This window comes from Camelina sativa, chromosome 8 (assembly GCF_000633955.1).
Source record: "Camelina sativa cultivar DH55 chromosome 8, Cs, whole genome shotgun sequence".
NCBI classification, from domain to species: Eukaryota; Viridiplantae; Streptophyta; class Magnoliopsida; order Brassicales; family Brassicaceae; genus Camelina; species Camelina sativa.
In genome coordinates, this window is record NC_025692.1 from 14,779,747 (window position 1) to 14,792,742 (window position 12,996).

Consider the following 12,996-nt stretch of genomic DNA (forward strand, 5'->3'; position numbering starts at 1 on the left):
ATTGTAAGTCTTGATTTTCACAAATCTCACCAGACAAATAACACGTGCTTGAGCATCAGGTTCGCAAGCACTATGCACTTGCTCAGCGAATGTACCCCACAAAGTGCATGGTAGTCTATCATCACTAATAAAAGCAACGCACAATTAAACAATGTTATGAATGTTCGGATGACATATGTTTTCACATATAAAGTATTTAGAATAAAATGCTACCTCTCATCCCGAAGCTCAAAATTGATCTTCTTAGTGGGTCTGTTGTTGACATTGATGGTTTCCATCTCTCCAACATTCACAATTTGACCAACAGTATCTGATGAATGATGTCATTGAATTAGCAAATATTTTAGTTTTCTTTAAACATTCGATATGGTAAAATTAAAATAACTCACCAATCAGATGGTTTTCATTCAGGTTGCCGGACATGACAGAAACAAATGGGGAAAGAGTTAAATACGGATCATCAGACACAGAGTCCATCCTACTGACAATGGTTTGAGTGATGAAAGACATCTTGTAACGATGGGCAGTAGGCTTGAATTGACCAGTGGCGATACTCAAACCAAAGTTCTCGACAGTTCTCCATTGCCCGGTCACGACCTTGTTTTCAAAACGACTGATCAAGTCTTTCTTGACAGAAGCGTGAATCTTCGTCCACTGGTAAAAGATGTTATAAGGTACATTGTAGTTGCATTATAAAACATAAAATTACAGTGAATGATGGGAGACACCAGTATTTAAACTTACTTGGACATCTGAGAGCACCATATCAAAAGTTTCACCAAACCTTGTTGAGTAGGTCTTCCATGAATGAAGGACCCTGACTTGGACCTTCCAAGAAGTCTTGTAAGGCTTAACATCTCGAAGGTAAGCGTAAGCTGCAACCATTGTTTGTTGCTTGTTGAATTTTGCTTGAGAAATGCTTTTTGCTTGATGAGTTATGAATGTGTTTGATGTTGGATTATTTATAGTGGTCGAGTATCCGAGGGTATCGTATAGGATTTGTAACAAAGAGGCGTTCATGATTGCGAGATTTTTGGTTATGATTAGGATTATATTATGTATCTGACAGAATTTGCTTTCAATGTTGATTGATTGTCAAGATTATGTAGACAGATTTGAGGGCGGGATTGATTGAGAAGATATTGTTTGAATAGTTACCAAAAAAAATACCAAGGAATATTCTTAATTGTGTTTGTCGAAGGCTGAAAATATTGGGCTTATGAACAATTTTTAAAACCTCTTGGTATTGATAATATGGCCGATATGTATTAATTTGGCCCATAGGAAAATGGAAACCGGGTTTTTTTTTAAAACACGCGGATCCTAGCTGTTTGGGTGGATTTTTTTTTTTAATAATTTCTAACACATTTACCCTGTTCAATTAATCGATTCATTTTCCTTATATATGTATTCAGTGGCAACTGCTGTAAATACAATGAGGATTTCAGACATTTATAAAAACGTACTCCTCTTTTAATTATAAAAAAAATTATTTTATCTTTTGCATGGAAGTTTAATAATTGGGCTACATAATCGAATTAACTTGATTAACTGAGAACCGCCCAGAAAATTTATTTGATTATCACATTCTTTTTAAGAAAATTAGGTTAAACATGTGCTATCAAGAATCTTTCTCAAATGAAAACAAAAAAAAATCTCAAAAAATTAATTTTATATTTTTTCAACGAAAGTTCATAAATGTAAGACTCAATCATTAAAATTCACAAAAATCTTTTTAGACTTCTCTTTTTGGACTCCAACTATTTTTTTTTTGAATGAATGTAAAATTGTATTCAACCAAAAATCGTTTGTACAATAAATGCTTCAGCGTTTAAAAAGAAAAACTGAACAAGATGGAAACATTATACTATTGGTCTGAACTTAAGTGGAAGTGGAGGGTCGAGCGTAAGCTCTTGTGGAGAACCAGAGTTGCAGGCCTTCATCGTAGCGGTGATCGTGTAATCTCAAGATTGAGCTGAGACGGTTGCGTACAGTTTTTTCAAGGAGCTTTGTGATTCGAGACATATTTGTACAAATATTTTCAGAAAGATACTTAGATAAATAACTGTTTGAAAGAAACATTAAAAATTATTTTAATTATATATAAATTGGATGACAATGTATATCAATGCGATTTTTTTATTATAACTCGAACTTATTCATTATATATCACTGTGATGTAAGAATCAATACCAATATTGATTTGGAGCTAACTGACACAAGAAGTAGCACACAAACTAGTACAAGAAACGGTATGATCGATACGGAGAAACACAGAGGAAATCAAACCATGGAGCTAACCAAGTATTTGGAAGGTATAGGATTTGACACTCATTAACAACATGCATATTTTGGAGATATTTATCAAGACCCACGAGTAAAGAAAGAAGTGATTCAATGAGTAGCACAAGAAGTAGCTCAAAGCATATCACACTTGCTATTTTGGGAACCGAGTACCTTTAATGCTCAACCGTCATATTCTCTTCAGATTGATCACTCTCCTAAGCCTCATACAATGAACTTGGACATCCCAAAATCACATCACTTCCATCCCAAGTGGTCACGACTCAAGCATCACAACTTTTCTAATTTGGCTGATTTTCTCATCAAACCTCCAACGGCTCTATTTCTTTATTGTTTGTGATTTGTTTTCTTTAGTCTTTTATTGTAACTCACCCATCATTTTAGAAATTATTTCAATAAATGTTAAGTTTGTTTTACAAAGAATTGTCTTTGTGTTTTTCATTACAAGTCAAGTGCGGATTCACTTCTCTTGAGTGATTTGCGGGCTAAACAACTTGTGGATTCAGGTTGTTTAATTCGTTTGTTGATTTTGGATTCATTCAACAAAGCCTCCATCTTCCATCTCTATCATTGCTCACCGACTATCAAAGCTTTGAACCTTTGTTTATGTTGATTAAATTATTAGGTGGATTCCCGTGTTTATATCCACACTACCAAGTACAAGATTTTTGCCAATCAAGCTCAATAACTGAAGCCATCCAATTTCATTCAATTATTCAGTACAACATGATAAACCAGGATGAGATTTGCCTTTCTAAAACTTATCTGTGGACTTAGCTAGCTTGACGACCTTGGGATAAAATTGTTGGTTTAAAATATTGTCTGCTTCTCCACAAGATATCCTGTATAAAGCTTTGAAGTCTTGGTCATGCTTAGGAGAAGCAACGGCTTGAACCAAACATCTTGAATCACATTCAAACATGCCTCTTTGAACTTAGGTTGTCAATGTATATGCATCCAATATAGATCTTAGCTTTGGAAAAGCCTTAGCTCCATACTATTTGACCGCACCATATGGTTTCTAAGAGTCCAACCCATGCAACAAATGTTGGATCCTTCTCTCCATATTATATTTTAGTTTGTTTGGAGGTGGTAGCTGCCACTTCCGCATGCAACTAAAAACTTCTAAAATATGAAATGTCACGAAGTAGTACCATAAGAAATGCCAAAACAAATCTTACCAAAAAAAGGAGTGCCAAAATAAAAGCCATGGATCTTTTTGGTACTTTTTTTTGGTTGTGTTGCAATTTGTTCTTCTATTGGGCCATGGGATTTAAAATTTTTATTAGTAGCAGTTTCTAATATTTCGATGCTTTCTCAAACAAAAAAAAAATTGCAAACCTTAGCTGCATAGCTTATAGAAGTTAGTGTTTATTAGATGTTCACATCAGCGTTTCTTAACTAAAAATGACTACACCGTTTTAAAAAACAACAATCTTATTTTTTTTATTTTGAATTACTAAGAGGTTCCGAGCTTAGGCCTGTACATCCCCTCAAGCCAGGGACCAGAACATTTTATATGATTCCTTCCCAAGCGTCGTCCCTCAAACCGGCGACCTCTAGACTTTGTCAGAGAGTCTTTACCAGTTGAGCTATTGACGCTTGGTTTTTAATCTTATGTCGCATTTTACCTGGGTAATTGTTCTAGTTCAATAAGATTAGAAAACTCAAACATAACCCGACCATTCAAAAAAAAGGAACTAGAGAGTTCTGGAGGTTGGTTTGAAACCACTCGACCCGTTATTTTTTTAAAATAATACATTAATTAATCATCCCATAATACCTAATTAAACCAACACATAAACATCACTAACCAAGCCATAATACCAAATAATAATCAACATCCAATAACCTGCACAACAGAAAACATAGCACATAACTATCTTCAATATAACATCAATATGAAATCATTCCTAATCATTCTATTTAACAACCTAACATAATTTTTTACAAGATTCCAACATTAATAGCATAATAAAGACCAAAAACTTATAACCGAGACCCTAGATCATCCTCCTCCTGATAAATTCCACGTCACATACTTGCACCACAAACAACAATTGAGATGAGTAAGTATATCATAAATACTTAGTGAGGCGATCCTCCCATCTACTGGGCTATACACACAACTGAAAAGACAAACACAAACAATACAAAAAAGCAAACAATCTAGACAAATCTGAACACATGTGTCAAACGACACTCCTCGTCGTCACGATCGACCTTGCGTAGACCGACGCACCCCTTGCATCGATCAATCGATGCATCGCCTTTGCGTCGACCGACGCATTCCTTGAATCGATCAACGCATCCTCGCGTCTCCTCAAAATCCCTAACTGCATCGACCGATGCACTCCTTGCATCGATCAATGTAATCGCATGATTCATCGCCGAACACGATCTCTCTCGACTTCTCTTAGCTCCAACCGACGCCACATCGCCCTTGATGCCAAATCCAATCTCAATAGGCCACAACCACCACGATAACCAAGCACAAACAAGCACACAAGCATTCAATCACCCAAAAACACACATAGCACACATCTAATCGCTTAGATAAGCCATGGTATCGCACTCACCTTGATTTAGAAAGAAAAAGACGAAGAGCACCAAGATCCAAGCCTTCTAGAAACCTCCAAACATCACTCCAAGATCAAATCTCCCTTCCAACGCTCAAAATACACCAAAACAAGTACAAAAACCTTCTCATTCGCTTACAGAATGATCTCTCAAGGGATTCTCTTTTTCTCTTCTCTCTAGGACGAAATGGCTAACCAAAACCTCTAAGCGTCGAGATCTCCCTTTTATATGTGTGCCCTAGGGTTCTCTCCTTAAACAATGCCAAACTAGAGAAAATAGAAATAACCTGCACATGAACCAATTTTGTACATCGATTGATGCCCTTCCTTGGCCTCGATCGATGCTCAAACCAAAATCCGGTTCGCGGGTATTACAATTCTCTCTCTCTAACAAAATATTTGTCCTTGAATCTGACAACACCGCAATCCAACTACAAAACGTTTCCACCATCACAACGGTTCACACCACAACATGACCCAACGGTCCACCTAATCTTGACCCCACTAGTCAGCACAACCCAAAACCCAAGATAATTCTCGACCTATGAGGTCTACATCCAATCACTATGTTCATATCCACGTCCTATACATTCTTTTCTCCATCACTCAACCATTCTCATGTCGCAACCTTCAAACTGCACCGTCTATAGTCTCAAATCATCGTCCTCAAGCCATACCGTCTCACTCTCGGATCGTTACCCTCAAGATTTCGGTACCAGGGGAACTACTAATCCCCACCGAGAAACTAATCATCCCCTAGGAGAACTAATCATCTTCTCTGCCGCTTTCAAGGTCACAACCCCTCAAGCCCGCAGTGCATCAGGGAACTAATCATCCCCTCAGGAGAAATAATCATCTCCTCAAGAGAACTAATCGTCTCCTCCGAAGAGCTACTCATCTCCCCAGGAGAACTAATCAATTCCTCATGAGCAAACAAGACGTAACGTCTATAAGTATCTCTAGACCGAAACTACCTCCTATGGTTAGCGTACAACATTGCAATGTCCTACCAACCACCATATTCACTCACCGGAATATCACCACCACCATGACCACTCTTCAAGCCATCTCTAGAAAATTCCAACCACCCGGATGTTTACACATGCTCTTACAATAATAGACAAGTTATAATTATTCATAAAACTTTCCACTTTCAGAACCACATTATCATTTAACCCATTACACATCAACATTCAATAAAAACTAATCATCTTATTAAATCATCAAATGCAACAATCGTTTACAACTCCAAAACAAATTACTTAACAACCATCAGAACTAAAAAGCCAAACTCTGCGATGAGTGTCCGGCCCTTCCATCGGTTGTGTGACACCCCGGTTTGCGGAGAGGTTTAAAATAATTGATTTGGCTACCTATGTCACCAAAGTGCACTTATCTTTTCGGTCAAGGGACCTGAGAGAAATCCAGAGTTAAGTGTGCTTGAGCTGGAGTAGTCTCAGGATGATTTGTAGGGACGATACAAGTTCTTAAAGCCTCCCGAACGTAGCAAACCGGCCGCCGGATATGGATGGGCTCACCAGCCTAGTGAGAGGACTTGAGGCCCATTAAGGAAGGTGGGCACATGGACTAGGATTGGCTATGGGCCCCATTGAGAGTTGGTGGTCGGGGTGTTACAAGTGGTATTGTGACACCTTGCATATCCCTGAAAAGATAAGTGCACCTTGATGACATAGGTGGCCAAATCAAATCTCTTAAACCACTCCGCATGTCCCTGAAACCGGGGTGTCACAATTCACCCCCACTAACAGATCGCAACATCCACTCGCACAGTTCCGACAATCACTTCTCGGAAGCTCACCCATCCTGAGACTACTCCAGCATAAGCACACTTAACTATGCAGTTCTCTCAGGACCCTTGACCGGAAAGATAAGTAAACTTTGGTGACATAGTTAGCCAAATTAATTCTCTTGAACCTCTCTGCATATCCCTGAAACTGGGGTGTCATACTTCTCTTGGCTCCAACTGATGCCACATTGTCCGTGATGCCAAATCCGACCTCAACTGGCCACAACCACCACGAGATCCAAGCACAAACAAGCACAAAAGCAATCAATCACCCAAAAATACACATATACACATCTAATCGCTTAGATAAACCATGGTCCCGCACTCACCTTAATTTTGAATGAAAAGAATAAAGAACACCAAGATCTAAGGCTTCTGGAAACCTCCAAACGTCACTCCACGTTCAGATCTCCCTTCCAACGCTCAGAACACACCAAAGAAGCACATAAACCTTCTCCTTTTCTCACAGAAAAATCTCTCAAGGGATTCTCTTTCTTTGTTCTCTCTAGGACAAAAATGGCTAACCAAAACTTCTAGGTGTCTAGTTCTCCCTTTTATACACAAGCCCTAGGTTTCTTTCCGTAAATCGTGTCAAACCAGAGAAAACCAAAATAATCCGCATGTGAACCAACTACGTGCATCGATACCTTTCCTTGGTGTCGATCGATGCTCGAATCGGAAATCCGGTTCGCGAGTGTTACAGGGTTAATATACCTCTGGTTTTAATTTAAGAGATAAAGCAAACCTAGAGGATTTCCTGTTAAGATTGGAATCCTGGGGAATTTCCTGTTAAGATTAGAATCCTGGGGAGTCACCGACTTCTGAGATATGAATAAGAACAGATAGACATCAGTTTGCTACGAAGATAGCAAAGTGAGAAGAAGAAAGTGGCAAATCATGGAAGATCGTTTTGTTATTTTGTCGAGAAACCTTGTTGACTAATATTGTGCTTACCTAATTGTTATAGTTTGATTGGCAAACATTTTAACTGATATGTTATTATATGCTTCAATTAAAAATCGGAGGTATCATGTTCTAAAAAAACGTACAAGTTTTATTGTATTGATTTAACCCAACGTAGGAAGATTAAGGTCGTGCTTTGGGCGGAAAAGAGAGATATACCAAATACATAATCGAAACTTTATGTTACACTTTTAACATTGGAAAATTGTTAGAAAAAGCAAATTAAATCGCCCTCTTTTCAAAATTAATAGATGGAAAATTGTGAACTTGGAGACAATACTCCTGAAGAGTATGTGATTTTTGACAACGTAAGCTCCATCTCTTCTCTTTGAATAAGTCTGTGATTTTTGGCAATTGAATTTCGACAATTGCGAACTTCTGAGGCATTTACTCGAGATATTTCTTTACCATTTTTTTACCAAATTTTCCATTCCATTTTTCTACCAAACAAATTTTATTGACTTTTGGCTTAAGTAAACATATTTTGTGAAATATTATTTATTTTTGCTTTATTAGTCGTTAATTTTTGTTGGTTGTCCATTAAAATTGTTGATTTTTGTCGATTTTACCAAATAAGTGACGTTGACTAAGGAGACTAATTAACAGAGCTTAATTTATGTTAAGATTCTTTGTTACTTTGTACAAAACAACATTGTTTCGATTTAAAAATTAAAAATAAATCAGAGGAAGATTGAAGTTTAATGAATAAGAACAGATAGACATCAGTTTGCTACGAAGACAGCGAAGTGAGAAGAAGAAAGTGGCAAATCATGGAAGATCGTTTTGTTATTTCGTCGAGAAACCTAGTTGACTAATATTGTGCTTACCTAATTGTTATAGTTTGATTGGCAAACACTTTAACTGATGTGTTATTATATGCTTCAATTAAAAATCGGAGGTATTATGTTCTAAAAAAATCGTACAAATTTTATTGTATTGATTTAACCCAACGTGGGAAGACTAAGGTCGTGCTTTGGGCGCAAAAGAGAGACATACCAAGTACATAATCGAAACTTTATGTTACACTTTTAACATTGGAAAATTGTTAGAAAAAGCAAATTAAATCGACCCTCTTTTCAAAATTAATAGATGGAAAATTGTGAACTTGGAGACAATACTCCTGAAGAGTCACCATTTTTTTTACCAAATTTTCCATTCCATTTTTCTACCAAACAAATTATATTGATTTTGGCTTAAGTAAACATATTTTGTGAAATATTATTTATTTTTGTTTTATTAGTCGTTAATTTTTGTTGGTTGTCCATTAAAATTGTTGATTTTTGTCGATTTTACCAAATAAGTGACGTTGACTAAGGAGATTAATTAACAGAGCTTAATTTATGTTAAGATTCTTTGTTACTTTGTACAAAACAACATTGTTTCGATTTAAAAATTAAAAATAAATGTCACTAATAAAATTTGATCCCCTTATCTGTCAAACAATCCACAAATACATTATCAACTGAGAGAATTGATTTTTAAAAAATCTTGAGGAATATTTATATATACTGTATTTTAATATAAGTCATCCAAATCAAAAAGTTTCTCTCTCAAAATTTTCAGAGGAAGAAACTTAGGTTCTTATTTTATATGTGATTAAAATTAAATCAAAAATAGTGAAAAGAATAAAAGTTCCTTCTTATTCAGGAGGTTTAAGTACCTCTAAGAGGCCGTGACGTGTTCATTAATGGTTGGGTGAACCTAATGAAAAAAAAAAGAAGGTAAAATGTCGTTTGCTTCTTTCTCTTTATCACGAATCTCTCCAGTTCAGCTCCATCGATTCTTTTCGGTGAACCAAATCCAGAATAATTTTCAAGTTTCTCTCCATCAATTTTTTTTTTTAATTCTTAAATCAAGCTTTATACTTTGTTGGTGTTTCTGAGCGAGAGCTTGCTGTTGATGGTGTTTTATTTCATAAGCCCCATCGTTTGAGGTTTGATTTATAACACCATTTGTTTTCTTGGACTACAGAACAAGCGTGGTGGAAGGGATAGGTCTCTGAGATTGTGGTTTCGTTAGAACCTATCATAGTGATTGTGCTGCATATTTCCATTTATTTGTAAGTTTGGAATAAATAATTTGATGATGTTTCTTGTTGCAGCCATGGAGCTTGCTCTCTCATTGGAGAAGCTACTAGGTGGGGAAGGTTATTACATAGGACAAGGAAAATTTGGAACAACGTTTCTATGCATGGATAAGTAGACAGGTAAAGAGCTCGCTTGCAAAACGATAGCCAAGAGGGAACTAACGACGCCTGAGGATGTTGAAGATGTGAGAAGAGAGATTTAGATAATGCATCATCTGTCTAGTCATCCAAAACGTAATTCAGATCGTTGGTGCGTATGAGGATGCAGTAGCTGTTCATGTTGTGATGGAGATTTGTGCAGGTGGAGAGTTATTTGATAGGATTATACAGATAGGTTACTATACAGAGAGAAAAGCTGCTGAGCTTGCTAGGATCGTTGTTGGTTTTATAGAAGCTTGTCATTCTCTTGGTGTGATGCACAGTGATCTTAAACATGAGAATTTTTCTTGTTTGTAAGTTGAGACGAAGAAGCTGCTCTCAAGTCTATTGATTTTGGTCTCTCTGTTTTCTTTAAACCAGGTATAGTTAATATCCCCAATGCTACTTGTAATAGGTTTCATATACATTGTGCAGAGTGAGGTGGATCAATGATTCTTCGTTGTGGTTACAGGAGAAACATTCACTGATGTAGTTGGGAGTCCTTATTATGTGGCTCCAGAAGTTTTATACTTCATTTGGCCGTAGTCCTTAATACCTCATGTGGCCGTAGTTGTTTTCATTTGCAGGGTATATTCCTTAATACTTCATTTGCAGGGTATAGTCATTTGGCCGTAGTTGTTTTCGTATCCTTTTTTTTTTTTTTACTTTGACAACTAAAAAAGGTTTATTCTTTTTGGCTAGTGTTGATGTGATTTTCTCAGGAGAAACATACCCTGACTCTTGGATTGAAAAGGAGGCAAGGAAGAAATGATTTTGCAACACATTCGGGTCTGCATATTAGTATTGAGAAGTCCACTATATACACTGCTGGTGTCCCTCCACTCCTCAAAGATGAGATTCTCCATGAATTCCCGTTTGCTTCTGGTTCTTTACCAGTTCGATATTTGGGTTTGCCACTTCTGCCACGAAGGATGACCTCAGGAGACTATCTCCCTCTCATTGAAAAGATTCGCATGCGAATAGCCTCCTGGACAGCTAGAATGCTTTCCTTTGCAGGTCGATTACAGTTAATTAGTTCTGTGCTTTTTAGTTTGACAAATTTCTGGATATCAGCTTTTAGACTCCCTAAAGCTTGTATCAAGGAGATTGATCGATTATGTTCAGCTTTCTTGTGGTCTGGACCCTCTTTGAACACAAAGAAAGCTAAAGTTGCCTGGTCAGAGGTCTGCTTACCAAAGAGTGAGGGAGGCTTGGGGCTACGGTCACTCGAGGAAGCAAATAAGGTTAGTATGCTCAAACTAATTTGGCGAATCAGTTCTGCTAGAAATTCTCTCTGGGTTGATTGGGTGAAAAGGTCCCTCATTCGAACGGGTTCTTTCTGGGCTGTCAAGGATAATACAACCACTGGTTCTTGGATATGGCGAAAACTACTGAAATATAGGACCCTAGCAAAGCAGTTCTTAAAGATGGAAGTGCATAATGGTACATCAACGTCATTCTGGTTCGATAACTAGAGTCCACTAGGTTTTTTACATGATACACTTGGTGATCGGGGTTTTATAGACCTTGGTGTTACAAAACTAAGTACTATGGCGGATGTTATGAATATGCAGCGGAGACGTAGACACCGTTTCCCTTTGTTCGTTGCAATAGAGGAGGCAATACAGAAGCAGCAACTCAGTCGCTCTGACGATGTGTATGACATACCACTATGGAAAGGGAAAAACGATTGCTACCGCAAAAGTTTCTCCACCAAAGACACTTGGTTCCACATACACGCAACACACCCGCAACTGCCTGACTACAAAGCAATCTGGTTCACACATGCTACTCCAAAGTACGCCTTCCTTCTCTGGCTGGTAGTCAAAAATAGAGTCGCAACAGGTGACAAACTGCAGCAATGGAATCCTCAGGCAATCGCAAGCTGTATCCTCTGCAATCATCTGCAAGAGACAACAGAGCACCTTTTTTTCCAATGTTCATACTCAAAGCTGGTGTGGGAAGGTTTAATACAAAAGCTACTTGCTGATAATTACACAAGCCATTGGAGGGAGGTCATCACTCTACTTACTGGCAACGCTTTGGACAAATCACAAAAGTTCATACTCGGTTATGCTTTCCAAGCAGCCATTCACTCGCTCTGGAGAGAAAGAAACGGACGACGACATGGAGAAAGCTCACTAACACCAGAGCACTTGATCAAGCTTATAGACAAGAATGTTCGAAACAGACTTAGCACCCTACCAGGCGGCCAAGACAAACTCATCCAAATTTGGTTTGCAGCAAGATTCTACTAAATGAATTTTTAAAGTTTTCAACTATTTTTAAAGTGTTTCCACAAAATTTTTTTGTAAACCGTTTATTTTTCTTTTGAATATAATTTAATATTAAATTCAAAAAAAAAAAAAAANAAAAAATGATTTTGCATTGATCAATAAGAACTCCACCATTGGAGGCAGATAATTTTAATTAACTTTACAAAGGTTCTTATTTTAAAAAAGTACAAAATTTATAGTTAGAAAAATTTAAGAGTCTAAAAATAACAAAGTACCAATGAAGATGGTCTTATATCGACGTTTTATTTCGCCATCTGGTTTGCTCTGGCAAGGCAATTCGGTGGGTTAAACCAGCTTCAATCCGTCCAACACCAGCTTCTTTTGTGGTTGTTAGGGTCGGGTTTTGGTTCCGCCATCGGCCGCTTCCTTTAACGGTGATGTACGACTTTGATTCCGGCACATGTTGGCCACCTCGACGATTTCATGACCGGCTTTGATTCCGACATGCGTTGGCCCCCTTGATGATGCTATGTCCAGCTTTGATTCCGGTATGAGTTGGCCTCTTCAGAGACGTTAAGATTGGATTTCGTCTAGGTTTCACCATCCTGTTTCTAGGTGATTAATCTAGCTTTTGGAACCGGTTTATTCCGGTTAAGGTAAAATTTCTTATGACGCTCGATTTCGAAGAAAATAAAGTCTCTTTAAGGGTTGTGCTTTGTCGGAGGAGTATCCAGCTTCGACTTCAACTTCTAGTCGGAAGAAATCTCAAGATCTAGAAAATCAATTAAGACTTGGAAGTTCAAAAATGTGCAAGAAGATCTGATATTCATAAAAAAAAAAAAAAAAAAAAAAAAAAAAAAAAAAAAAAAAAAAAAAAAAAAA

At 37.3% G+C, this 12,996-nt stretch overlaps 1 protein-coding gene and 1 long non-coding RNA gene across 7 annotated transcripts in view; both read left to right on the top strand.

The window, feature by feature from the left end:
• Positions 1-1,305, top strand: part of LOC104707186 — a 6,343-nt gene extending 5,038 nt beyond the window's left edge. The window contains exons 4-5 of the long non-coding RNA XR_002033113.1: positions 412-864; positions 1,101-1,305. This is a non-coding gene — a long non-coding RNA (uncharacterized LOC104707186). The remainder of the gene's footprint in view (positions 1-411; positions 865-1,100) is intronic.
• LOC104707187 lies at positions 9,354-12,190 on the top strand. Of its 6 annotated transcripts, none has more exons than XM_010423485.1 (5): positions 9,354-9,647; positions 9,755-10,258; positions 10,350-10,493; positions 10,580-11,121; positions 11,452-12,190. In XM_010423485.1, exons 4-5 carry the CDS (start codon positions 10,810-10,812, stop codon positions 12,133-12,135), a joined length of 996 nt encoding a protein of 331 aa, XP_010421787.1. In that variant the 5' UTR covers positions 9,354-9,647; positions 9,755-10,258; positions 10,350-10,493; positions 10,580-10,809; the 3' UTR covers positions 12,136-12,190. The 6 variants fall into 6 exon arrangements, 4 of the variants coding, with proteins under 4 accessions (XP_010421787.1, XP_010421786.1, XP_010421785.1 ...); XM_010423484.1 differs by having other exon boundaries at positions 10,350-10,465; XR_002032997.1 differs by having other exon boundaries at positions 10,350-11,320; positions 11,452-11,733.

What these genes read in the sequence shown, in the direction of transcription:
- LOC104707187 (XM_010423483.1), top strand. Translation starts at nt 10,810, where the DNA reads ATGACCTCAGGAGACTATCTCCCTCTCATTGAAAAGATTCGCATGCGA. An exon ending in CACTCGAGGAAGCAAATAAG is followed by an intron (nt 11,122 to 11,451) that starts GTTAGTATGCTC and finishes ATGAATATGCAG; the next exon opens with CGGAGACGTAGACACCGTTT.